Source organism: Mus caroli, chromosome 16 (genome assembly GCF_900094665.2).
Source record: "Mus caroli chromosome 16, CAROLI_EIJ_v1.1, whole genome shotgun sequence".
NCBI classification, from domain to species: domain Eukaryota; kingdom Metazoa; phylum Chordata; class Mammalia; order Rodentia; family Muridae; genus Mus; species Mus caroli.
The window spans coordinates 92,083,347-92,108,169 of NC_034585.1; the positions used below are offsets into that span (position 1 = coordinate 92,083,347).

The following is a 24,823-nucleotide window of genomic DNA, read 5'->3' on the forward strand; positions in this document are numbered from 1 at the left end:
AGCAGACACCCATCTTCTTATGCACAGTACTTACACTTCATCCTCAAAGCAGATCTTGGCATACTTGTCGCGGCCACCACCACTGAGCAGCCGGTAGGCATAGGTGTCAGGAGGACATGGGGACCAATGGTCACATTTTTGTCTTTTGGGGGCTGGGGCTGTAAAGACAAAAACAGGACAATCACAGTCCCTTCCCACAGGTGACTGACTGCTGTGTGGCCACTGGTAGTAACAGCTCTTTTCCAAGGCTAATTCCTAGTATGGTGGAGAAACCCTTATAGCAAAGTTGGCAGCTGCTTTTGGATCCTGGGAACTCTTCTCAAGACACACGCCTGATGTAACCTGATTTTGTCCTCTGGTAACAGCCTGGGATACTGAGCATGGGCAGCAATTCCAGAGGTGTTGGCATAGCAGCCCACAGCTGCTGGCTCACAACATACTGAACACAGGTGGACTCAAGCTTTCAGGTCACGGCAAACGTGAACTCCACTTCAGGTCGTGTGACCCTAGAAGATATACATTGTACATCTGCCCCACAAATGAAGACTGCATGCTTCTCTCAAGCACACAGAGAACATCTGCCATACTTGACCTTTGCTAAAGCACTGAGAAGCAACTAGAACATTCACCAACAAACATCTCATGTAAGGGAATAAAATAAAATATAACAAACTTAAGATTGAAGAATGTCGAAGTGATTACTTGGGCTTTAAAACCGACTCAGCAGTTAAGGACGCTGGCTCCTCTTGCACAGAGCCAGGGTTCAATTTCCAGCACCCACATGGTGGCTCACAACCATCTGTAACTCCAGTTCCAGGGGATCCAGTGCCCTCTTCTGGCTCCACAGGCACTGTGCCCATAAGGTGCACAGACATTTATACATGCAAAATACCCGCATACATAAAATTTGGTTTCATTTATTTATTAGTATTATTTTTATTATTTTGTTTTATCTTTGTTTGTTTTGTTTTGTTTCTCTGAGTAGCCCTGCTGTCCTGGAACTCACTCTGTACATCAGGCTGGTCTTAAACTCAGAGATCAGCCTACTTCTGCCTCCCAAGTGCTGGGATTAAAGTCATGAGTCAACAGTGCCTGGCTTGTTTTGTCTGTCTGTCTGTCTGTCTATAAGGGGTCTCACTATACAGTTTTGACTGTCCTGGAACTTACTATGTAGACCCAGCTGGCTTCACACTCATAGAGATCTACCTGCCTCTGCCTCCTGAATTAAAAGCATTTGCCACCACACTGGCCAACAAATATTTTTTTAGTTTTTTAAAATATTTTAAATGCTTTCTGACAGCATAATGGTGAAACAAGAAATGAGGAATTCCAGAAGCTAAACAACAGGGTCCTGAGCAGTCAGTGTATAAAAGGAGAAAATCTAAACTATCTTAATAGGACATTGTGCACCCTGTAGCTCAGTACTTGAGAGGCTGGAGCAAGAGAATTGTTGTAAGTTCAAAGCCAGTCTGTGCTATTTGCCACAATCCATCAATCACTACCCTGAAACAATGAAAATAAAACACAACAAAAAGATACTAAGATGTATGCAATTCAGCAAAAATAACTATAAAAGTTATGTTTACAGCAATAAGCACCCACATCAGGGAAGAAGACAGCTCTCAGGTAGACACCCTGATGTTCTTTCTCCTCAAGTAACCATAACAAGGAGGAAAAACTAAGCCTATGAGAGGAGAGGGAGAGAAATAAGGTGGATATGAGCAGAAATGGGTTTAATAGAGAAGACAGAAAACAGAAAACAAATCAACGGACCAAAGAAAATTTTATGAAAAAACAGGAAAAATTAGCATACTAGATTTTTAAAAGAGAGTGAGCGAGAAAATTCAAATAAAATCATGTATGGAAGAAGAGAAATTTTGATGCCACAGGAGAGAGGCTGCTACTCAGATGAGCAATCCTCACACCACAACAGCATGACACTAGGAGAACTCTGTACATTCTTCCAACCTACCAAGACCAAATCATGAAGAAATAGAAAACCAAACAGACCAGTTACAAACAGAGGCTGAACAAGTAATAAAATGTCCATCATTAAACAAAAGCCCAGAACCAGGTAGCTGCACCGCTGACTTCTACCAGACATTTAAAGTTTCTTCTCAAACTCCTCAAAAAACTTTAAGAGGGGGGGGGCTTCCAAACCATTACAGGAGGCCAGCATTACCCTGATACCAAAGCCAGACTCGGACACTGCCAGGAAATAAAATTACAAGCCAACTTCTCTGATGACCATAGACATAAACATTCTCCACCAGATACCAATAGAGCAAATTCAGGAGTACGCTGAAGGGTCACTCATTACCACAGAGTGGGATCTTTCCCAGTTTGCAAGGCTGGTTCACCACATACAGATCAATAAATATGAGACTATGCAGACAGAATGAAAGGAAAAGGCCTCACTAGGGTACTGATAGATAAGGAGATGAGAAAACATGATAAAAATTAACATCTTTATGATAGAACTCTCCATAGATTAAATATAGAAGGACTCAACACAGTGAGCCCACGGGGTTGGGTTTTTCCCCCCTAAAACTAAGAAGAAGTTAAGGGCACTCCATCTCACCACATCTATTAAATATACTACTAGAAGCCTCTGCCACAGCAGTTATGCAAGAAATAAAAGTGAAACAACCCTGAGATTCCACCTCACACCAGTCAGAATGGCTAAGATCAAAAACTCAGGTGACAGCAGATGCTGGTGAGGATGTGGAGAAAGAGGAACACTCCTCCATTGTTGGTGGGACTGCAAGCTGGTACAAACACTCTGGAAATCAGTTTGTCAGTTCCACAGAAAATTGGACATAGTTCTACCTGAAGATCCAGCAATACCATTCATGGGCATGTACCCAACATATAATCAGGACACATGTACCACTATTTTCATAGCAGCCTTATTTATAATAGCCAGAACCTGGAAAGAACCCAGATGTCCCTCAACAGAAGAATGGATACAGAAAATGTGGTACATTTACACAATGGAGAACTACTCAGCTATTAAAAATAATGAATTTATAAAATTCTTGGGCAAATGGATGGATCTGGAGGGTATCATCTTGAGGGAGGTAACCCAATCACAAAAGAACCCACATGATATGCACTCACTGATAAGTGGATATTAGCCCAGAAGCTCAGAATCCTTCTTAGAAGGGGGAACAAAATACCCATGGAAGGAGTTACAGAGACAAAGTTTGGAGCAGAGACTGAAGGAACAACCATCCAGAGACTGCCCCACTTGGGGATCCATCCCATAAACAACCACCAAACCCAGACACTATTGCAGATGCTAACAAAAGCCTGCTGACAGGAGCCTGATATAGCTGTCTCCTGAGGGGCTCTGCTAGTGTTTGGCAAATACAGAAGTGGATGCTCACAATCATCCATTGGACAGAGCACAAGGTCCCCAATGAAGGAACTACAGACAGTACCCAAGGAGCTGAAGGGGTTTGAAGCCCTATAGGAAGAACATCCATATGAACTAACCAGTACCCCCAGAGCTCCTTGGAATTAAACCACCAATCAAAGAAAACACATGGTGGAACTTGTGGCTCTAGCTGTATATGTAGCAGAGGATGGCCTAGTCAGTAATCAATGGGAGGAGAGGCCCTAGGTCCTGTGAAGGTTCTATGCCCGAGTATAGGGGAATGCCAGGACCGGGAGTGGAAGTGGGTGGGTTGGGGAGCAGGGGGAAGGGGAAGGGATAGGGGATTTTTGGAGGGGAAACTAGGAATGGGGATAACATTTGAAATATAAATAAAGAAAATATCTAATAAAATATTTTTAAAAAGAAAGACAGAGAAGTGAAACATCAAAATAAGTCAGAAACTTATGTAGTCTGTTTGCTATGGGCATGATCCAATAGAGAGCGCCGACTCCACAAAAAACTTAAAACTGACAAATTCAGTAAAGCTTCAGGACACAAAATACGTACACACACACACACACACATACACACACACATATACATACACACACTCACATACACACACATACACACACACATACACACACATATACACACAGACACACACACACACATACACACACATATACACACACATACACACACACATACACACACATACACACACACATACACAAACATACACACACACATACACACACATATACACACACATACACACACACACATACACACATATATATACACACACATACACACACACAGAGCCAGTAAAATGAAAGAAAAACAAAAATTGCATGTGGGAGCCACAAAAAAAAATCCTTAAGAGCCAAAGAAATTTAGAAGTGGTATGTAAATGTATTACAAAGCTTTAGCAATCAAAACAAGTTAATGACATTAAAACAAACATATCAACCAACAGAACAGGAGAGAGAGCCCAGAAATAAACCGCCACATTCAGTCTTCCAAATTTTGGAAGAGAAGCATTGACACAAAGAGGGAAGAAAGAGAGTGTTTAATAAATGGTGTTACAAACTAGAGATTCTCATACAGATGGATAAAGCCAAGTTATCTCACATCTTACACAACAGCAGGAATTCGAAATGGATCAAAGACCTGAGTATAAAAGCAGAAACTGTAAAACACGGGGAAACCCACAGTGGTGTTGGCCAGGCAATGACTTTTCTGAAATGACCTCAAAGGCACAGAAACACAGACAACAGAGGGGAAGATAGTGTAAAGATGACCAACAAAGCAGGAAATAGCTCTGGGCCAGTTTTCAGATACAGGGCTAAGGTCCAAAGTACATAAGGAACCCCAGCAGTTAAATGACAAGTGACATTTTAAACCTGATTTAAAAACAGGCAGAGGGGTGGCCAGGGTGGCATCTAGATCCCATTCCTGCATTTTTCCTGCATCTTCCTGGGTATTTCTGAAGGTGATGAAGTCAGTGTGCCAATGAGAAACTGCACTCCTGTGCTCATACACGTATGCAGTAGAATACTACTCAGCCTTAAAAAACTGAGACAAATCCTGTCCCTTTGGGGGAAACAGGAGGACATCCTGCTAAATGAAATAAGCCAAGAATAGAAAGGTAAATACCACAAAACCTCCCTCACAAGTGTAGTCTAAAGAAGTGAAGAAACACAAACAGCAGAAAGTGGTCACCAAAACCTGGGAAGGTTAGAGCATGCAGGAGGGAGATGGGAACAGCTTTGTCAGGGAATACATGTGTGTTAAATCAGCCTGTTAGATCAAGAGATTTGCCATGGGAAGTAGTTAATATAATGTGTTGCATTATAGACTTGAAAATTGCTGCAGGGGCCGCCTGCATGTATCTTTAACGCGTAAAACAACTTCCAGCCAAAAGATTTGCTGATGAGCCCCATTTAGCCATCCCACAGTGTTTGCCCAGATCAAAATGTCACGCTGTAATCACATGTACATACAGATTTTACGCTTGAATTTTAAAAGTCATGAGTCTATTGAAAAGAGCCGTTCAGGCCAGTGAGAGAGATCCACAGAGGACAACTTGCAACTTGGTGCCAAGCTTGAGGACTTGATCTTGACTTCTACCTACATCAACTCTCAAAAGTTGTCCTATGACTACAATACCTCTGCCACAGCAAATGCCCATGTGTTCATGACGGTAATACTTCCTTTTTAAAGATAGGAACTGTGATGGGGTGAACGGTACTGTCCCTGGAAGAACCTTTTGGAACAAGTCAAGGTTCAGAGTGCTGTCATGATGCTGGCTATGTTACTGTGTCCCTGATGGACATGGCCCTAGACATGGTTTCTTGGTGACCACTGTCCTCTGTACCCAAAAGGAGAAAATGGCAAAGATGGCTTCCTCTTCTTCAGGCTGGTCTAGGCTCCTCTTTGCCCGTACTCTGCCTCTTCAGCCTGGTCCCCTAACACCAGCATCTCCCATGATCTTTTTATTGTATTTTGTTAACTCTAGCTTACAGTTTCCTTTGCTTTTTAAAATTTCTCCAGGAAATCAGAGATTTGATGTTAATATCCAGTCATTCTGCAGCACCTCCAGAGTCTGCTGTCCTGGGACAGCATCAAGGTAGAGTTGGGGTGTAGGTCAGCAGCACAGCACACAGAGAACAAGCTGGGGTGCACATCTACTGTAAAGAGAAAGAGGAGAACCACAGGAGACTCTAAGACCAAGGACAGTGCTCTGATCAGCTTCTACTAATTCTCTTTCTATAGATTCTGATTCTTTTTTAGACAAAAAAAATATTCTATAAACCTTTACTATTCTACCTTTACAACCATGTCCTTCTGTATCGTTGGCCTTTCTCGGGATCCTGCTTGAGGTTTACTTAAGACACGGAGACATCTATAACCCTAACCCTAACCCTAACCCTAACCCTGCCATATCCAGGGATCCATCCCATAATCAGCTTCCAAACGCTGACACCATTGCATACACTAGCAAGATTTTGCTGAAAGGACCCAGATATAGCTGTCTCTTGTGAGACAATGCTGGGGTCTAGCAAACACAGAAGTGGATGCTCACAGTCAGCTATTGGATGGATCACAGGGCCCCTAATGGATGAGCTAGAGAAAGTACCCAAGGAGCTAAAGGGAACTGCAACCCCATAGGTGGATCATTATTATGAACTAACCAGTACCCCAGAGCTCTTGTCTCTAGCTGCCATCACTGGAAAGAGAGGCCCATTGGACTTGCCAACTTTATATGCCCCAGTACAGGGGAATGCCAGGGCCAAGGGGTGGGGGTGGGTGGGTGGGGGACTGGTGGTGGGGGGGAGTGTATTGGGAACTTTTTGGATAGCATTGGAAATGTAATTGAGGAAATTACCTAATTAAAAAAAATCACATTAGGGAACCCTGCAAAAAAAAAAAAATAAAGTTTAATAAGGCTGTTGACCTTTTGCTGGGGCAGTCTTTCCACTCGCCTTTAACTTAACCCTACTTCTCCACTGCATCTCTCCACACACTTCTCACTGCCTGCTTTCTAGCCCCAACCTGCCTCCCTCTTGCCTTCATCTATGCCTATGCATCTGTCTACAGCTGCCTGCACCTCTGCATCTGCCTGCATCTCTGCTGGTATTTCCTGCCCCAGGACCAGCTGCCAGCTCTTTAATTCCTTACTCAAGCAGCTGGCTTTGGGGGCTGCCTGGGAAAGGTTGCCTTCCCCCATAGCAGCTCATCTTTCTTTCAAAGACAGGTGAGAAGGTGCCCTTTACGTATCTTGCTAGCCTGGTACTGCCAGCTCCAAATAACAATTGAAAACAGAAGCACACAATTTTTTATAGCCAGAAAATATTTGTGGATCATCCCAACACTTCTGGACTTTTCCATACACACAAAGGCATCTGCAATGTCAGAATATGGATTAAACACATTTAAACAGCATAGTGTGTTAATTTTAAATTCCAAGTACTTAATGTGGTTTTCTTGTCAAGCTCCAGACAACAAAACTTTTAAATCAACTATTCAACTCTTAACATGAAACAGTGTTGTATATGCATTATCTTTCCAGTATTTAGACATTTCTAACACTCTAGTGTATTTAACAATTTTAAAAAGATGGTGTATGTGTATTGAATACCTGTGGGCATTCTGGTTAACACACCCACAGGTGCACACACAGATGCCAGAAGATGGTACCAGGTGTCTACTCTTCTCTGCCTTATTCCTTTAGGACAGAGTCGCATACAGGACCAGAAGCTTGCTGCTTTGGCACAACTAGGTGGCCAATGAACTTCCAGGATCCGCCTGTCTCTACAATTCTGGGGCTACAGACAAGCCCAGCTGTGCTCAGCTTTTTATGTGGGTACTAGAGATTTGAACTCAGGTCCTCATGCTTGCATTCTTACCACTTAGTCATGTTCCCAGCCCCTGGAAACAATCTTCAAGGTTTAATAATGATTCTCCTTGGATATTCGCCTGAAAATGCTCAGAGCAGAATATCTCTAAATGCAATAAACACACTGTTTAAAAGTGGGTGCTTCCTGATTTCCAACTTTGTCAACATTTACATCTATAAATTCAGTTTAGAGAGATGGGTCCTCAGATGGGAACACATTCTCCCTTTAGTACAGTAATGGCTCTCAGAAGGTGTGGCAGCTTCCCTGTGGGCAGTGATGTGCCTCACACACCTGGCCTGTGGATCACCATTGGAGACAAACACCTCCCCATTCCTGACAGCCTTGTAGCCAGAATGCTGGATGCAAAGCCTCCTCAGCTGGCTGTGAAGTGGGTGTGAGCCCATGTATAAACACTGTGTGTGCCCACAAATGTGCTGTGGTTATAGGAGTAGGGATCCTTGACCCTAATGGTTGTTTAAAGAGAAGCCCTAGGGGCATCATACACTTGTTAGGTCCCAAAGGACAAACACTTAGGACAGGACCACAACAGTGTTGCCAATTGATACAAGAAACAGGGAAAGAAACCACAAAGGTAGTTTAGGTTGGTTATAAATCCAGCTGCAAAATACAAGCAAGAAAATTGAATCTGATGGCTGTGTAAAGACCTCCCAGAAGTGAGGAAGGCAGCAGCAGACTGCTCCAAGAGCTTAGCTCTGTAAAACCTCATAACACTCAGAAAGCAGTGAGACATTAAATTGGTCATTAGACCTCAGAGTAACAGGGAAAGAACAAGGAAGCAAGAGAACATTTCTTTCCCCAAACACAGAAAAAGCTTATAACATAATCGGTGTGTGTTACAATTTATACCTGCAGGGTGTAATTACAGCTGCAGGACTGAGTCAGCAAACACACTAAATAACAGTTTTAACATATGTAGATATGTAAGAGTTAAGGTTTCTCTGTGTAGCCTTGGTTGGTCTGGAACTTGCTATGTAGACCAGGCTGATCTTGAATTCAGGGAGATCTACCTGCCTTTGCCTTTGCCACTGCTGGGATTAAAGGTGTAGGTCACCACATCAGCTTTTAAAAATATATTTTGCATTGTAAACATAACAGCAAACCACTTCCAAGTCAATTTACTTCAAATTTATTAAAAATTTAAACACACTTTGTGAGGCTTAAAGGCCAGTTGGGGTGAGTTTTCCTCCCTGCTCCTATTTCATAAGCCCCTTAGTCCTCTGGGGGCTCTGGTTCCACAGAACCTAGCACCAAGAGTGCAAGTGACAGTCCCAAGAAACATGTGGGCTCTATCTTGATCATGTGACAGTTTTCCAGGCAGGGGTGACAGGCTCTGAGCTGGTAGGAGACAGCTCCTTTTCCTCTGGGATGGGGAAGATCCTCACTGCCAAAGGCACACATACCTTCAGAACAGCCACGGACTGGGTTAGGCTATTCCTTGTTCTTTGTTCTTCATCTACCTGTCAGTCAAAGTGGTTGGGGCTCCAGGACTAGTTGGGTTGACCAGTCTAACAAGCAAACAAGAGCCTGCCTGTTCTGTTAGCATTTTGTCTAGACTCTGCCCCACAGTTACCTGGCAATAGCCAAGTGTGCCTGACTCACTAAAGAGGGGGCTGCTTGCCCCCTCTTCTCTCTCTTACTCTATTGCTCCTGCTCTGTCCCCTTGCTCTTGCTCCCCCTTCTTTGTAGTTGGTCCCTCGGGGGAAAGGGATGCCTCAGCATGGGCCCACAGAGGTATCCCTTCTCCCACACCTAACTACACCTCCACCAAACATATTTCTTCTCTTCTTTTTTATAAAACACATGTTCAATATACCAGGCCACAGACTCACTAGATCTCCCCAGTGTGGATATCAAAGGGTCTCCCTGGCCTCCTCCTGTGAGATGAGACTAGCAACAGAGAATGACAAAGAGCTGAGAAAATAACAGACAGAAAGTGGCCTGCAGATAGACAACAGCTCTGGAGCTGCTTCACTGGAGGCCAACACCCACTGCAGAACTTGGACGTATGTACTAAGACTATGTATGCCTTCTACACAGAGACCTGAAATGACAACCTGGGGTGAAGATTCTATGCTTTCTTGCTTTCAACTTCATTAATCACTAAAAGTATATTTTTACTGTTTTATAAACAATGTTCAGGCATCTATGGCAGAGCATTTTCTGAGTTAAGCTTATGCTTTAAATTTTTCATACCTGTTATAATGCATTCTGATTGTTCCCTCCCTACATTTTGAGTACAATTTAACATTAAAACTTCCCCTGGTGGTAGATGGGTCACCATCTACTGGAGACAGGTCCCATGCTTGGGGTGAAACACTGGAGCAAGACCTCATGTGTGGTCTCTCTTTCCCCACCCTGGAACCTGCTTGCTCAAGGGTGGAGTTTCCTGCTCATTCGTTCTGCCACGCCCACTGCTGGACCCTGTCGCTTTGCTGCTTGGAGGCACACACGTGTTCATCCTGCCACTGGACCCCGAGTTACTTGGCGGGAAATCGGGTTCCCTCCCCCTTCCTTTATAACTGAATGTTGGAATTAGTAAAGGGGGGCCTTGAACATGAAATCGTCTTGGCCTCGTTCTTTCTCCCGCCCCATCTAGCTTCCTCTCTTTTCAGCTCAAACTGCCATCCTCAGTTGAACCGTTCGCGTTGCAGACTGCTGGTCGGGCCGCAACACTCATGCATGGCTGGGGGATTTTCTAGCCCGGCTTTGGCCCCCCTGGCATTGCCAATGCCATCTCAAGTTGGTGCTGTTTCATATGGATATGTGCAGGTGAACTTTCTGTAAGACAGGCCTTTGATTTTCTCCAGAGCCCCTACAAGCATGGGGCGGTAGTGGCCAGAGTGACATAGGAGTGCGTGTTTGTTTTCTCAAAGGTCCTGAGAATGAGTGGGAGAGCAGTATGTTTTGGTTTTGGTTTTGGTGTTTCATTAGTAGTGTATTCACCAAACCTTTCACTCATTTTCTAGGAGCACAGAATGACTCTGTGTGGGTGGAGAGAGATGCCTGCCCCTCAGTCCAGGACCCACAGCTCCCTCCCACCTGGCCATGTCCCACAAGGTCACTGAGGACCTCACCTAGCCTCAGTGCTTCCCAAGACAGCTGATAGCTGAAATCCAAAGGGACAAGCAGAGACTAAGTTCCCTGGTCCACATGAATCCTGCTCATACCAAGACCAAGCAGCTCTTACCAGATCCAGAGTCAAGAAGCTCCAGCCTGCCTTTCAAAGGGAAATACTATCTCCAGGACTCCAAACAAGCCCATGAAAAATTTCTTTTCAACCATGCACCATTCAAAGGCTAAGTACAGGTTCTTGGACTCAGCCCTAGACCTATAGGCTTTCTAAGTTCCTGGTATTGGGTCCAAGAATCTGTCTTTCAAGAAAATGCCCTCATTGGGTACCTTGGTTTCCCACCCCCTGGCAATGAGGATAACCCTGAGGATTTAGGGGGCATCCTAGGAAGTCACTGGAAAACTGGGTGATGAGATTCTTTCTATGTGTGGCAGAGACACCAACAGCAGGTTTCCTGCTTATGTGGCAACAGCTTTCCCACACATCCATCATGCAGTCAGAACTGGCCGCTCAAAGTGTTCTGTTACATGCCAGCTGATGAGTGAGTGCCTCTGTATCTTTGCATGCAGTGGAGGTCAGGGAACAATGTTCTATGGGGCCCAGACCTCTGTACACTCAGGGGTTCGGAGGTACAAGGAGGATGGGGTTTGGTGGCCATCCATAGATAGTATCACTGTGGCCTTTGTTAAACATTTGTCTAAAGTTTGTCAGGGGAAAATAAGGACTGAGAGATGGAGTGAGAGCTTTAGCAGCAGCAGCAGCAGCAGCAGCAGCAGCAGCAGCAGCAGCCAAGAGTCCTAGAGAGGACAGCACAGGCAGGCCACTCTGATGAGGCAACAAAGGAAAGTGGCCTGGGAAGTTGGACTCTCTAGTGTCTCTGAGGTCCTCCAGGATTCAGCATCAGTGGTGGTGCCCAGACAAAGGAGACAGAATATGCAGAAAGACCACTCACCTCTTGCAGGCCAACATCTGCTGCCCTGCTTGTAAGGCCTAGATACTTCCACCAAGACTCTGAATACCTACTACATGCAACAGAAATGGCAACAGAGTGAGAAGTTTGTGGTTTCTTGTTTTCAAATTCAGGAAGCACTAAAAGTTGTTAGCATTCCTCCTAGGCTCCGCCCAACAGTTACCTGGCAACAGCAAGGTAGGCCTGACTTGCTATAAAAGGGGCTGTTTGGCCCCCACTCTTTTCTCTTCTCTCTTCTCTCTTCTCTCTTCTCTCTTCTCTCTTCTCTCTTCTCNTCTCTCTCTCTCTCTCTCTCTCTCTCTCTCTCTCTCTCTCTCTCCTCTCTCTCCTCTCTCCTCTCTTCTCTCTTCTCTTTTCTCTTCTCTTTTTTCTTTTTCTCTTTTCCCTTTTTCCTCCTCCTCTCCTTCCCTCTCTCTCTCCTCTCCTCTCCTTCCTCTCCTTCTTCCTCTCCTCTCCTTCTCCTCCTCCTCCTTCTTCTTCTTCCTCTTCTTCTTCTCCTCCTCCTCAAACTCCTCAAACTCCTCAAACTCCTCAAACTCCTTCACTTTGGGTCACCTGTTCACCTCTGCATATGGTCCCTTAAGGAGTGCTTAGCCTTTACATTAGTCCCTTAAGAAGTGTTCCCCATCCCAGGCTAAAGGCACAGAGAATAGCCACTGCCACTAAAGAAAGAACCTGAAGAAAATAGTAAAAGATTGAAAAATACCCCACACTCCTGGACTAGAATAATTAATTGGGTGGAAATGGCCATTTTGCCAAAAGCAATCTACAGATTCAGGGTACTCTCACTCCATAGCTACTCTGCCTCTTCATGCAAATAGGAAAAAAATGTAAATTTAAATGGTAACACACACAATACACTCATATACCACACACATATTCTACCTACTCATACACACACCACATACTACACATACTTATATACCACACAGATATACATACACCACACACTCATACACATGCCACACACTACACACACTTATATACCACACACACACTCACATATAACACACACTCACATACCACACATACACCAAACAGATTCATACACCACATACACTCATACCACACAAACACACTCACATACCACATGCACATTCACACACCACATACACTTATAGATCACACACCATACATAACTCACTCAGATAACACACTTACACACCACACATATATAAACACATACACCACACTCATACACACACTATACATACCATACTTACACACCATATATATACATACACACACACACACACACACATATATATCACATACACACATAAAATAGGATAGCGAAAGCAATGTAAACAAAAAGAATATGGCAAGAGGTATTAGCACACCTGATTTCAAGTTATACCACAGAACCATGGTCTTAAAACACATGGTACCAGCACAGGTCAACGGAATAGAACTAAAAACCAGGTTGTAATCCACACTTACACAGCCACCTGATTTTTTTTTTACAAACATGTCAAAAAAATACACATTAGAGAAAAGATAGCATCTTCAACAAATGGGGTTCTGGGAAGCTTGTATTTGACATGAAGAAAAATGTTAATGTCACCTTCACCTTTCACCCTGCACAAAACTCCAAACAATCCAGGACTTTAACATAAGACCTGATGTCATGAAACTGTCATGCTGAATAAACCATCTTGTGTCTCGTAGTGTCTCCTGGGGTGTGCAAGAGCTAGGCTTGGCTTTTAGTTATAATAGCCTCCAGTCAGAAGAACATCCCACACAATTCACCCTCAAGCTTCCAGCCTGCCAAAGCCCTGCAGCCATCTGTCTGGCATCATCCAGGCAAAGTCCATTTGCTTCCCTACAACTGCCCTGCAGTAATCTCATCCTCACTCACGGTGAGCTTTGCATTGTAACTAGCTGCCCCACCCCCACCTTTTATGCTACAAGTAGTTACATGGTATCTCACAGAGGTCTGGTGAGATACCCTACAGACAGTGGGATGCTGGCCACAAGTGCAAAAGTTTAAAGGGTAACTCAAATTCTCAGTAACCATATTAGCAACCATTTAAAACAATTAGATTGTTTATTCTTTCAAATTAGATTAAATGCAAAACAAATTGTAGGGAATAAATATTTTTAAATTTTGAAAAAAAAATGACTAATGACTACAGGCAGAGCTCCTACAATGAGCGGGAGCCCCACTCTGTCCCCAGTTTTCAGACTACTTCCTGATGGTAACTGTAAGCTAAGGCTGGGTGAGGCTCAAAGACTTCTCAGCAAGGCAGGCCCCACCAGGCATGTTGGAAACACTGGCACTGAACACCTAGCTGCGAGGTCTGGCAGCATAGGTCTTGCTTTCCTCTTCATCCAGCTTTGTCTATGCTAATACCAGAATGATTTATCGCCCATGTGATCAGTGTGATCTGATCTTCCTAAGGGAGGCTCCACACTTGGAACAAGCCAACACACAGCCATCTTGGCTATAGTCATACCATTTGAGTTGCTAGTGTTTCTAGTATACCCTACAGGGTGCAGAAGCTGAAACCATTCTGCTAAGGAGCCCTTGCTCAAAGCTGGCTTACCAGGCCACATCTGCAGGATGAGCTTGAAAGCACGTGTAAAAGCAGAGGGGAATAAAGGTGGCGACAAACTTCTGATGTTCCTCCTTGGCCTCTGCTGACAGGAAATACCAGTCTCCTCCACACCATGTGCATGGTAAGTGAGACACAGGCAAAGGCCATACACAACTTATACTGAAAACCCCATCAGAGTCAAGTCCAATGAAGGTCCTTTGACTTTTTATTATTGAAAAAACAAAAGTAATTTATCTTCCTTCCAAGTACAAACCAAGGCCTGACTCTACTTAGCTTCTGTGATCAGACAAGACCAGGTATACTCAGAGTGGTACAGCCCTACATAAAAATGAATTAATCGAAAAGGAAAGGTACCTACAATTATTTGTAATCATTACTTAGCTTTGTGCAAATTAATCTTTAGACTTTTTCTACGTTAAAAATACACTGGCTTGGGCTGGAGAGATGGCTCAGTGGTTAAGAGCATTGACTGCTCTTCCAGAGGCCCTGAGTTCAATTCCCAGCAACCACATGGTGGCTTATAACCATCTGTAATGGAATTTGATGCCCTCTTCTGGTGTGTCTTAAGATAGCTACTATATGTATGTATGTATGTATGTATGTATGTATGTATGTATGTATATTCTTTAAACACACTGGCTTCTGGATTTATCAGCACACTCCTGTCATTCTATCCCTCTAGACAGCAGCAGGAAGATCTCCAACTCAAGACCTTCTCGAGCTAGGGTACCTTAGAGAGGGCCTATCTCAAAACAACAACCAAACAGCATCTATGTCCAGCAAAATTTTTAAAGGGGGGCACTTTACTGCCCCCTGTCCCACTGGGTATTCGGTACCATTTTGGATAGAGTTCATGCCCCTTAAAGCTTCTTAGTTCCTGAATGCTGTGGTTTACCTCTGCTTTCTTTCCCAGCTGACTCTCACGGTCAGATGTGAAGGAAGAGCCTTCGTGTGCTCAGTGGGGACAGCTGCGATAAGCACCTGCTGAACTCATAACTAGACTTTGACAGCACCCATTTTCTTCCAAGACAACACCTCCCTTCTGGCATGATCATTATGAAATAAAACAGATATTGAGAAATAGATAGTACCATGACTCAGAGAGATATCATCAGGAAACTAGGAAGCAAGCTTCCAGCAGGTACCATATCTACACCTCCCTGGATCTTTCTTAGCCTTGTCTCCATAGGTGGGCCGTGCAAGTCTCTCCTTATGCTCAGATGCTACTTTGCTGTCCCCTGACCATTTTTCCCAATGGCAATTTGCTCTTTGACTCTTTCTTGGGCTCTCCCTGGATGACCTTCTTCCAGCCCCTTCACCCCAAGCTGTGTCTGTGCACACCCTGTCTTCCAATAGAAAGTGGGTGTATACGCACATGTGGTATGGAAAGCTGAGGTTAATGCCTGGAATCATCTGCCTTGACCACCCTTCTGTTTTATTTGTGGCAGACACACTCAAACTCCGAAGCTGGAAATGCGACCAGTTTCTATAGACAGCTTACTCTTGAGATCCCCTGACTTTGCCTCCCAATGCTTGAATGACAGGCACGTGCCACACCCAACCAGCATTTACTTCACTACTTTGGATCCAAATGAGCCATCTCTCTACACCTCCTGACCCACCCCAATTTCTTTAATGCCTATTTGGTCACTTCTGCCTCCCAGGGCAAAAAACAAAAAAAGACTCTATAATTAAGACCCAGTGGAAGAAAGCTGAGACAAGTCTGAAAAGGATAGTTCAGTGAGGCTGTAGGTAGTCATGGATGTGCAGCCTGAATCCAGACTGGTCATGGTGACCAGTGGCACGTGCCTCAGGATGCTGTGGAATGCATACATGGACATCTGCAGAGACCCTCTTCCTCTCCCCTTCCTGTCCTCTGCATCCAGCTTGGTCCAGCTCCTGGAGCCCAGCTGCAGTACTCACCTTTGAGAACAGGTCTCTCTCCAATGCTTCGGATGTTGTAGAGAGTGCTGGACAGGGGCACGTCAGGAATGAGCTCCGCGAGCAGGTACCCAGAATACCAGGCGCACAGGGAGGAGAAAATAAACACTAGTGCCTTGAAGATGCCTGGAAAAAGATGACAGGAATTCCTAGAGATGACAAACTTCACTATGGGCACTCAGCGATCCCCTCTACAGCCTATCACACTACCCGTTTCTGGGACTCAGACTCCTGGGAAGGCAGGTTTTGGTAGATTCTGTCTGGAACAGCATGTTCTAGAAAATTCTTTGGGGCGGATTATGTCTTAGGACAGCTGCAGAATATGAACAAAGCCAGGGACATGCTGGTCTGGACAATTTCATCCTAGGGCTTGTATAAAAAAGAAAATTGGCAAATGAAATGAAATTCAGAGGGTCACCCAGACTCCTACATGTGAGAGACCCTGAGCAGGAGCTGCTGCACAACTTTTGGAATGGGTGAAGAACAGATTATCAGAACCAGGGTGAGGATCTGACCAAGAAGAAAATAGAGAATGTACAAAAAGCCAGACACCCTCCCAGGGAAGACTCCACTTCATGACAGGACTGCCTGTGGGCAAGCAATGATCTCCATCTTGGACCCTTATCAGGACTCTGTTCTTGTGTAAGAAGTACAGCCTCTGGCCTCCAGCATGAGGCAATCTGGCTTTTTGCAGTGACATGAGGCTGGCTAGAAGAGGGCAGAATTAACGCCAGGAGCATTTGTAGTGTAGGCAGGTAGAGCCAGGAGCATCCAGGGACCAGTCTACCACCAAAGGAGTAGGGACGGGGACAGATACAAAAACCCACATTGGTGGCTTGTACTCATATCTTGGGCTGCCATAACAAAGAACTGTGGACTAAGAGTGTCAATTGAAACATTTTTTTCATGATAGTAGATACTGGGGGCCAAGATCAAGGTGTCTCAGGGCCAGTCCCCCAACACATATTGGCTTGTAGATAGTATCTTCCTCCTGTGTCCTTGGTGGCCATCCCTCTGAATGTATCCTGATCACTTTTTCTTGAAAAGACAAAGTCCTGGCTCTAACCTATGAGCTAATTTGAACTCATCTGAACACTTTAAATGCAGTCCCATTCTGAGATCCTGATGGGACAGAACTTCAGCACAGGTATTTGGGCACAATTCAGTCCCTATCATATCTCCAGGAGGCTACAACACAGCCTCTCTACATCCCTGGGCAGACAGGACACAGACAGTCTGTCAAAACTGCCTACCAGCACTAATAGCAGCAAAGACTTGGCACCAGAACTGAACACAAGGAAGGTGCTTCTGGAAGGTGGGAGCCTGGAGACTCGGAAAATGGCTCCCAGCACCTCAGGTTGGTGACTGCCCTGACGGGAAGAGATCCAGCAGCTTCAGAGATGAGGGAGGAAGAACAGTCTAGGACCTTGTCTGTGGTTCTGTAACCAGAGCCCAGACTTTGCTCATATAGTGATAAAGCCATCAACTTGGGTAAGCACCTTTGATCGACTTATGACACAAAGCCAGCACTTGGCATGGGAGGCTACTAGTTGATATCAAAGTACTTGGTCCTTAGATTTATGTATTCTGTGAAAGTACATGCACCTGCATGTATGTACATGTGTGTGTGTGTATGTGTTCTAGACTTTTCCTCACTGTCAAATGCCTAGGGCCTCTGAAGCCTGGCCATATAACTGAAGAGTCAACAAGAAATCAACCTTAAGACTATCCGACGCTATGCAAAGAATTTTATGACTCACAGAATCTTTAAAGGGGAAGATAAGTTAAAATGAGGTAACTAGAAGGACCCTGATCCAATTGATTGTGTCTTTTTAGGAAGAGGTGATATGACACAGACACACTTGGAAGAAGACAATTTGTCTTGGTAATAGGTTTCTTCCAATCTGAGAGAGGACAAGGAAACTGTCCCTAATGCTTGCCAACATTCATCCAAGTTGCTGGTAACATCTATGCCTTTTAGACCTGGAAAGCCAGGAAGACTGAGGCTAAAGAGCCATCTCTCAGGGCTTAGCTGACTTTGGTGTCCACTGCCTCCTTGCCCATTGAGGATTTTTGGGAAGGAAGTGCCACCATTAACCACCTTGTCAACACCCCAGCTGAGGGAGAAGATATCCATGGGGATGGTATTGTGGCAGCTTCCTAGGCCCAGTGAGAACAAATCTAAAGCTAGACAGCTGAGTCAATGACAAAGTCTACTCCAAGAGCACAGCCAAACCCTTAGCTCACCAAGGTAACATAGCCCCTACTCTTACAACCACACCTGATGAAGAAGTACAACTATGAAATTACCTGAAATCTTTGCACAAATGAGCCACACAGCTCTTGTGTATGTCACAAGGGCTGTGTAGAAAATGGCTGTCAGTGAGAGAACACAACTAGTAACTTCAGCTCCTTCTATATGTAGTCAGGAAAATGATTTTCTAACTGTACTATATGGAAATAATGAAACCATTCTTCCAAAAGCACGGGAATGAAAGCCAGTGTCCCACATGAGGGACATGCTTCATTTATGTTCATTTGTCAGGGCCAGGGATGTGCCCTAAGAAATGTCACTATGCAAAAACCACAGAGCTCAGTCACACAAAGAGGACTGTTCTGCAACAGTACATCATGCATGCTGCCCTTGTTCATACAGACGCACATGTACACACACATCTCCACCCACCTACCCTACAGGACACCCAAATCAGTGCAGAGGTAGGAAAGAGGCCTGAGAGGGAAGTCAAGGGCACTTCCCCTTTCTAGGTCTGCCATGTTTGCACAGCGCCTGCTGTGTTTGCCACGCTGCTGCCACTGCCGTGGTGCTTGCCCTCAGAGAAGTTGGCTTCTTCACGGTGTAAATGAGACAGGGAATGACAGAACTCTATCCACAGAAGGCAGGCTCTGGGAGACTCAAGAGCTGAGGGAAACAGTGAGCTTTCTCCCCCTTTACTGTCTTCCCAAGTCTCATGCCAATGTCAAGGACCCTGAGAAAAATAAAAACCCAGGAAAGGGTGCTTGTTTGCTGTCAAGACCACCAGTAATCGGGGTTCCCACTTCTCACTTCCCCCAAGTAAACCCCAAATGGGGCTGTCTTGCTGTCCTTTCCACTTTTCATAAATTCCTAAGCTGGTCAGCTAACCCCAGCTAGCAGCCAACCCCTACCCAGCTGTCCTGGTTCTAGGGCCTCTCACTTTGATAGGATGGTCCCCAGGACTAAGCCATCTTGGTCACCCCTGCCCACCCTCACCTGATGTCTACTGTGTAGGTAGGACAGTACATACAACCCCACCCCCATTGAGTAATAAGAAGAGATGGAGGGAAATCTCAGCTCTCACCCCTTAACCTCCCAGATTTTGGTTCCCACCAGGACCCTAGGTCTCATAAGAGGTGGCTTGGCCAGAGCCTTCATCCTTCTGTCTCAGCTTGGCAGTTAAGGAGGCAGAGGGATGCTGCCACCTCCACCCACGCAGAAGCAAGTCTAGCTGTACTGGTACTCACCTGTAGCAACTGGACGCATCTTCCAGAAACTGCTCTCTTTCTACTCAACTCTTGGCTGCAATTCCCAGGGACCTGTGAAAGCTGACCTACCTGCCTGAGCTGCACATAGATTATGACCGCCCTTGGGGCAGGCAGAAAAGGGTGGACCAATTCCCAGCAAATGGGAGGATCCATAGAGCAGGAAGGTTCAGAGTAGCAAGCAGACTGGCAGGCTAACAGGTATGGGTGGGGCTGTTGGTAGCACCCTGGAGCTCCAGGGTCACCTGAGAAGCAGGAGGCACTTTCTGTCCTGTTCACCTGGGGCTACAGATGGCCAGAGGCTAGAGCTAATGTAATCAGAGAAATACCACCAAGAGTTTAAGCTAATGTGCCCCTTAACAATAGCATTCCCGACCTTAGTTTCACTAAAGTATCGACTGGCTCAAGCCTCGAGAACACAGAATCCTAGAGTAAAGCTCCAAGGCTCTACACTGTGTTCAAAGTCGTCACACTGCCCGCTTGCTGACATGTGGCCCAGTGTGGTGCCAACCCCTTATCTTCTTTACTGATGGGATGATTATTTTAGGGAAATGAGGTGAGAAAGAGCTCCAGGTCCCTTGGGATATGTATATACAAGGACATAGGACTCAGAAATGGTGTCAAGTGGAAGTATGAAGGCTTCCTAGGTTTCCCCACCCTTCCACCTGAGTAGGCACAGTGCCCTCTCAATCTCCAGCATTCGGGTTTTCACAGAACTTTTTAGCTCATTATAGTCACAGTGGTCTTAAGTAACTAAGGCAAGCTGAGGCTCCAGTCCAGCTGCTGTAGGAATTCTATTCCATCCTTATTCCTCCTCTTCCAAGGAGCCCAAAGAGTTGAGTCATACAACACAAGGTACTCTAGCATATGAGAACATGCCTCTACAATGTTCTAGAAAAGGAAGAAGTATTGGCTATGACATGACAGTTAGTATTGAACGTCAGCTTGACAAGATCTAGATTCACCTAGAAGACAAATCTCTGGGCATGTGTTTGAGGAGTTTTCTAGATCAGTTAATCAAAATAGGAGGAACCACCCTGGATATGGGTGGCATCATTCCATGATCTAGGGTCCTGAACTGAATGAAACAGAGAAAATGTGCTGAGCAACAGCATCCATCTCTTGCTGACTCCTGACTGAAAACACAACTGACCTCATTTTTCTGCTGCTAGGATTGACTAGGCACTCTAGCATATGAGAACACTATGAAGCCAATACTTCTCCTTCCTTTTCTAGAACATTGTAGAGGCATGTTCTCATATGCTAGCGTACCTAGAAAATCCTGGCAGCACCACGATGGGCTATGAGCTAGAATAAACCCTTCCCTAAGCTGCTCTCGTACAGTGGTGTTTATGAGACTTTCTGTGTTGTTTCATCCAAGGAAACAAAGAAAGCACACTGTTCTCACCTGCTCCAGTCCTCCCAAATCAGAGGGACCAGATGACAGAGACATCTAGTCAGGCTTCTTCCTGAGGACTTAAGTATTGTCCCAATGCTGAGAACACCACATATACACTACAGAACACACACTCATTGCTCTGGCGCACCAAAGCCAGCTTCCACCTTAATTCAACAATGGCTTGAAATGACAAATGTACAACTCTATCATTACCTCTATTTCATCTTCCAAGAGTCTTACCTTCATCCTCCTCTCATTTGAATTCAGAGGTGGAGCTTTTATCTATGGGTTTGTTTTATGTATTATAATTATGATTTAAATATATAAGATTTATATGTGGTTTTAGATACCTGCTTAGCCTTTTATGTGTATATGTGTGTGCCTGTATGAGTTTATGTGTACCATATATGTGTGGGAGCCCTCAGAGATCAAAAAAGAGCAATGTAATCTCTGTAACTGATGGATGTGGGTGCCAGGAATTGAACCAAGTCATCTGTGAAAGCAACCGGTGTCCTTATCCACTGAGCTGTCTCTCCAGCACCATCCTTTACAACAGCTAAGTTTGTATTACAGATCTCCAGAAATTGTCATCGTTCAGAGTTAAAACTATGCCTATGAAAAATCATCTGTCGCACACTTGCATTTCATAAGAGTTCCTTCTCTCTTCTTTTCCCCTCCCCTGCATTCCCCTTCCTTCCTCCCTTCTTGTTTCTCTACCACCTAAGGATATGTGATCTAAAGTTGACTCTTTCCTCTATTAAGGTAATTCTGTCAGGTGTTTTGTCACTGTGAAGAACAGCTGACAAGCACAGCACTTAGGCCTATCAATACCTGTGTAAGATCCCTTTGTCCTTTCAGGCTTTGAGGCAGCCAGACACTTGGCTAAGTTGGAGGCAGTTTCAATTATTCTCAGCTGACCAGCTATAAGGTAAACAAAAGGTTCTCCATGCCCTTGGATTTGTATTCCAGAATGATGCAGCATGGTGGAAGAGCTGACTCTATGGAACTCTTCCAAACCTGGAGGTGGGTACATCCATTTGTGGGGTCAGAGGGGCAGACATAGCCCAGAGAATCCCAGTAAGAGACAGACATATTTGTCTAGTGCTAATCTGTGGGTCAAAAGCCTCTTAACACCAGACACTGTTTCAACCCCAGAGACATAGTGTGTGGTTTTTTAAGAGAAATGTGTCCCCTTAGTCTCTGGCATTTGAATAATTGGCTCCTTGTTGATGGTGCTGTTTGGAGAAGCTTAGGAGGTGTCACCTGACTAAAGGAAGTGTGTCCTTGGTGATGGGCTCTAAGAGAGCCATTTCCAGTTTGCTCTCTCTATTTTGTGCCTGCATTTCAAGATGTGAACTCTAAGCTATTCTAGCCACCACACCCACTGCCTGCTGCCTCTGTTTTGCCATCATGATCTCTAGCCCTCCTGAACCAACCCAAATTACCCCTTCCTTCCCTAAGTTACCTTAGTCATGGTGTTTAAACACAGAGACAAAAAGCTAACTAATGAAAAAAGGTGAAGTCCAAATGTTTGGGCTGTTTCAGTTCCTGCACTGTAACTAGAGACATGAACAGCTCACAGTTCCAAACAGTTATGTGTCATCATATCCACAGCTAGTATGATGGGGCAAGAGGAAGGTGAATTCAAGTTGAACTGCATCAGGATTCAAACTGAGAGGATAAAGTACCCATGTGGTGATTTGTCTGTGGGAAGAAAGCCCCACCTACAGTCATGAACTTGAAAACACAGAAGCAAAAGCTACACTCTAGAAGAAACCTGAGCAATGCATCAACTTAGAGACTGCAGGAGTCTTTGATCACATGAGCACCATAAAACAGTATTATAGAATATAGGACCTCCTTCATAGATACTCAAATTCCTAAAGTACTAGAGACCTCTACTCACTTCTTCCTTTGCCATTTAGGCAGCTGAAGTGCACTGAATCTCTTAGTAGCACAAGGCCATTTAGTAGGAAGCTGGGTCTCTAAACTCTTGGTCCCTTATAGGAGTGTCCCAGGGTCCTGTAACACATTCCAAGAGTTATCTCTGAAGATGAATCCAAGTCAAGTTTCATCATAAGGTCCTCAATAGACAAAGTTCCATAATTTTCTATTGACCGTTCTTTGAGATGCTGAGTAGCTGACATCATTTTTCTCCCTCTACTCTTCCTTAATCTCCTCCTGTAAACTGGGAGCCTTCACTGTTGAATATAGGCCTGGGATGTGATGACAGAGAACAAACAGTGTCAGCACCTGGCTCATTTCCTCTGTCACTGGCTTTTATTTTAATTTTGTTTTTTGAGACAGAGTTTCCTTGTGCAGCCATGGCTTTCCTAGACTCACTCACTCTGTAGACCAGGCTGGCCTTGAACTCAGAGTTCTAATTGCCTCTGCCTCCCAATTTAAAGGCTTGGGCCACCACCACCAGGCTCTTAAATTTAGTTTTTTTAAATTGTCTCTCTCTGTATGTGTGTAGACATATGTGTGCCATGGTGCGTGTACAGGGGTCAGAGGATAATCTTTGTATTTTGGTTCTTGCTTTCTGCCTTGAGACATAGTTTATTTGTAGTAATGTAGCCCAGGCTACCAAGCCTCAAACTGCTATAGATTCTCCTGTCTCTGTCTAAGACGCAATCTCAGGTCATCAGCTTGTGAGGTAAGGACTGCTACCCACTAAGCCTAAGCCCTCTCCCCAGCTAGAGGAAACTCTATAAACTCTTGAAGGGTCTGGAATCAAGAAGGATAATCTGGATGAATTGGACTTAGATCTTCAGTGTGCAGCTGGTTGACCTTAAGTGAGCTATTGAATGCCTAGTCCTGGATTCTGGTTTCTGAGGACCACTTCAGAGGGGCTGTGTTAACTAAGAGAGGAAACATGAGACAATGCTGAAAGCAGACAAGACTCCACAAACAATCACTGACTTCAGCTGCTCAGTTTATCTCTCAGTGTCAGAAAACTGAACTTCAGTATAGACTTATAAAAACAAATATCATGTTAGGAATTAGGTCAGAGATGTTATCACCATGACAGGTACTTGAGGGGAACAGGATGTGAAAGACTTGTCCTGGGTCGCAGTGTCAGGGATTTCCACACATGTTGCTGACTTTTGTTTGGGGGTCTGTGTTGAGAAAGAGACCATAACTACCAGGAATGGCTTGGAGGAGCAAAGCTAGTCACCTCCTAGCAGCTATTATGATCCAGAGAAAGAAACCAAAAGAAGCCACTGACAGATTTACACGCTCCCCAAAGACCCACTTGCTCTAACTGGGCCCCACCTTCCCCAGTCCCACCACCTCCTAAAAGTCCATTCATATTCTAAATCCATCACTGGTTAGCACTGATTAGTTCAGAGCCCTCATGTGCAGAAGAATCTCTATCATTCCGAGTGACCTACAGAGTTAGTTCCAGAACAGCCAGGGCACAGAGAAACTCTGTCTTGAAAAACAAAACCAAAAAATTAAAAAATAAAAATAAAAAAAAATAAGAGAGAGAGAAAGAGAGAGAAAGAAAAAAGGAAGGGAAGGGAAGGGAAGGGAAGGGAAGGGAAGGGAAGGGAAGG

General features: G+C 44.7%; 1 protein-coding gene across 2 annotated transcripts in view; it reads right to left on the reverse strand.

The window, feature by feature from the left end:
• Fam3b (family with sequence similarity 3 member B) overlaps positions 1 to 24,823 on the reverse strand; it is a 38,780-nt gene that overhangs the window by 11,487 nt on the left and 2,470 nt on the right. Inside the window, exons 1-3 of one of the 2 annotated variants that reach the window (XM_021185462.1) lie at positions 19,847 to 19,960; positions 16,328 to 16,471; positions 35 to 158 (exon numbers count right to left, since the gene is read on the reverse strand). In XM_021185462.1, coding sequence (XP_021041121.1) covers positions 35 to 158; positions 16,328 to 16,471; positions 19,847 to 19,865 — 287 coding nt within the window. In that variant the 5' untranslated portion in view covers positions 19,866 to 19,960. Of the gene's footprint in view, positions 1 to 34; positions 159 to 16,327; positions 16,472 to 19,846; positions 19,961 to 24,823 lie in introns of those variants that run through there. The other variant, XM_021185461.1, reaches the window with a different exon arrangement.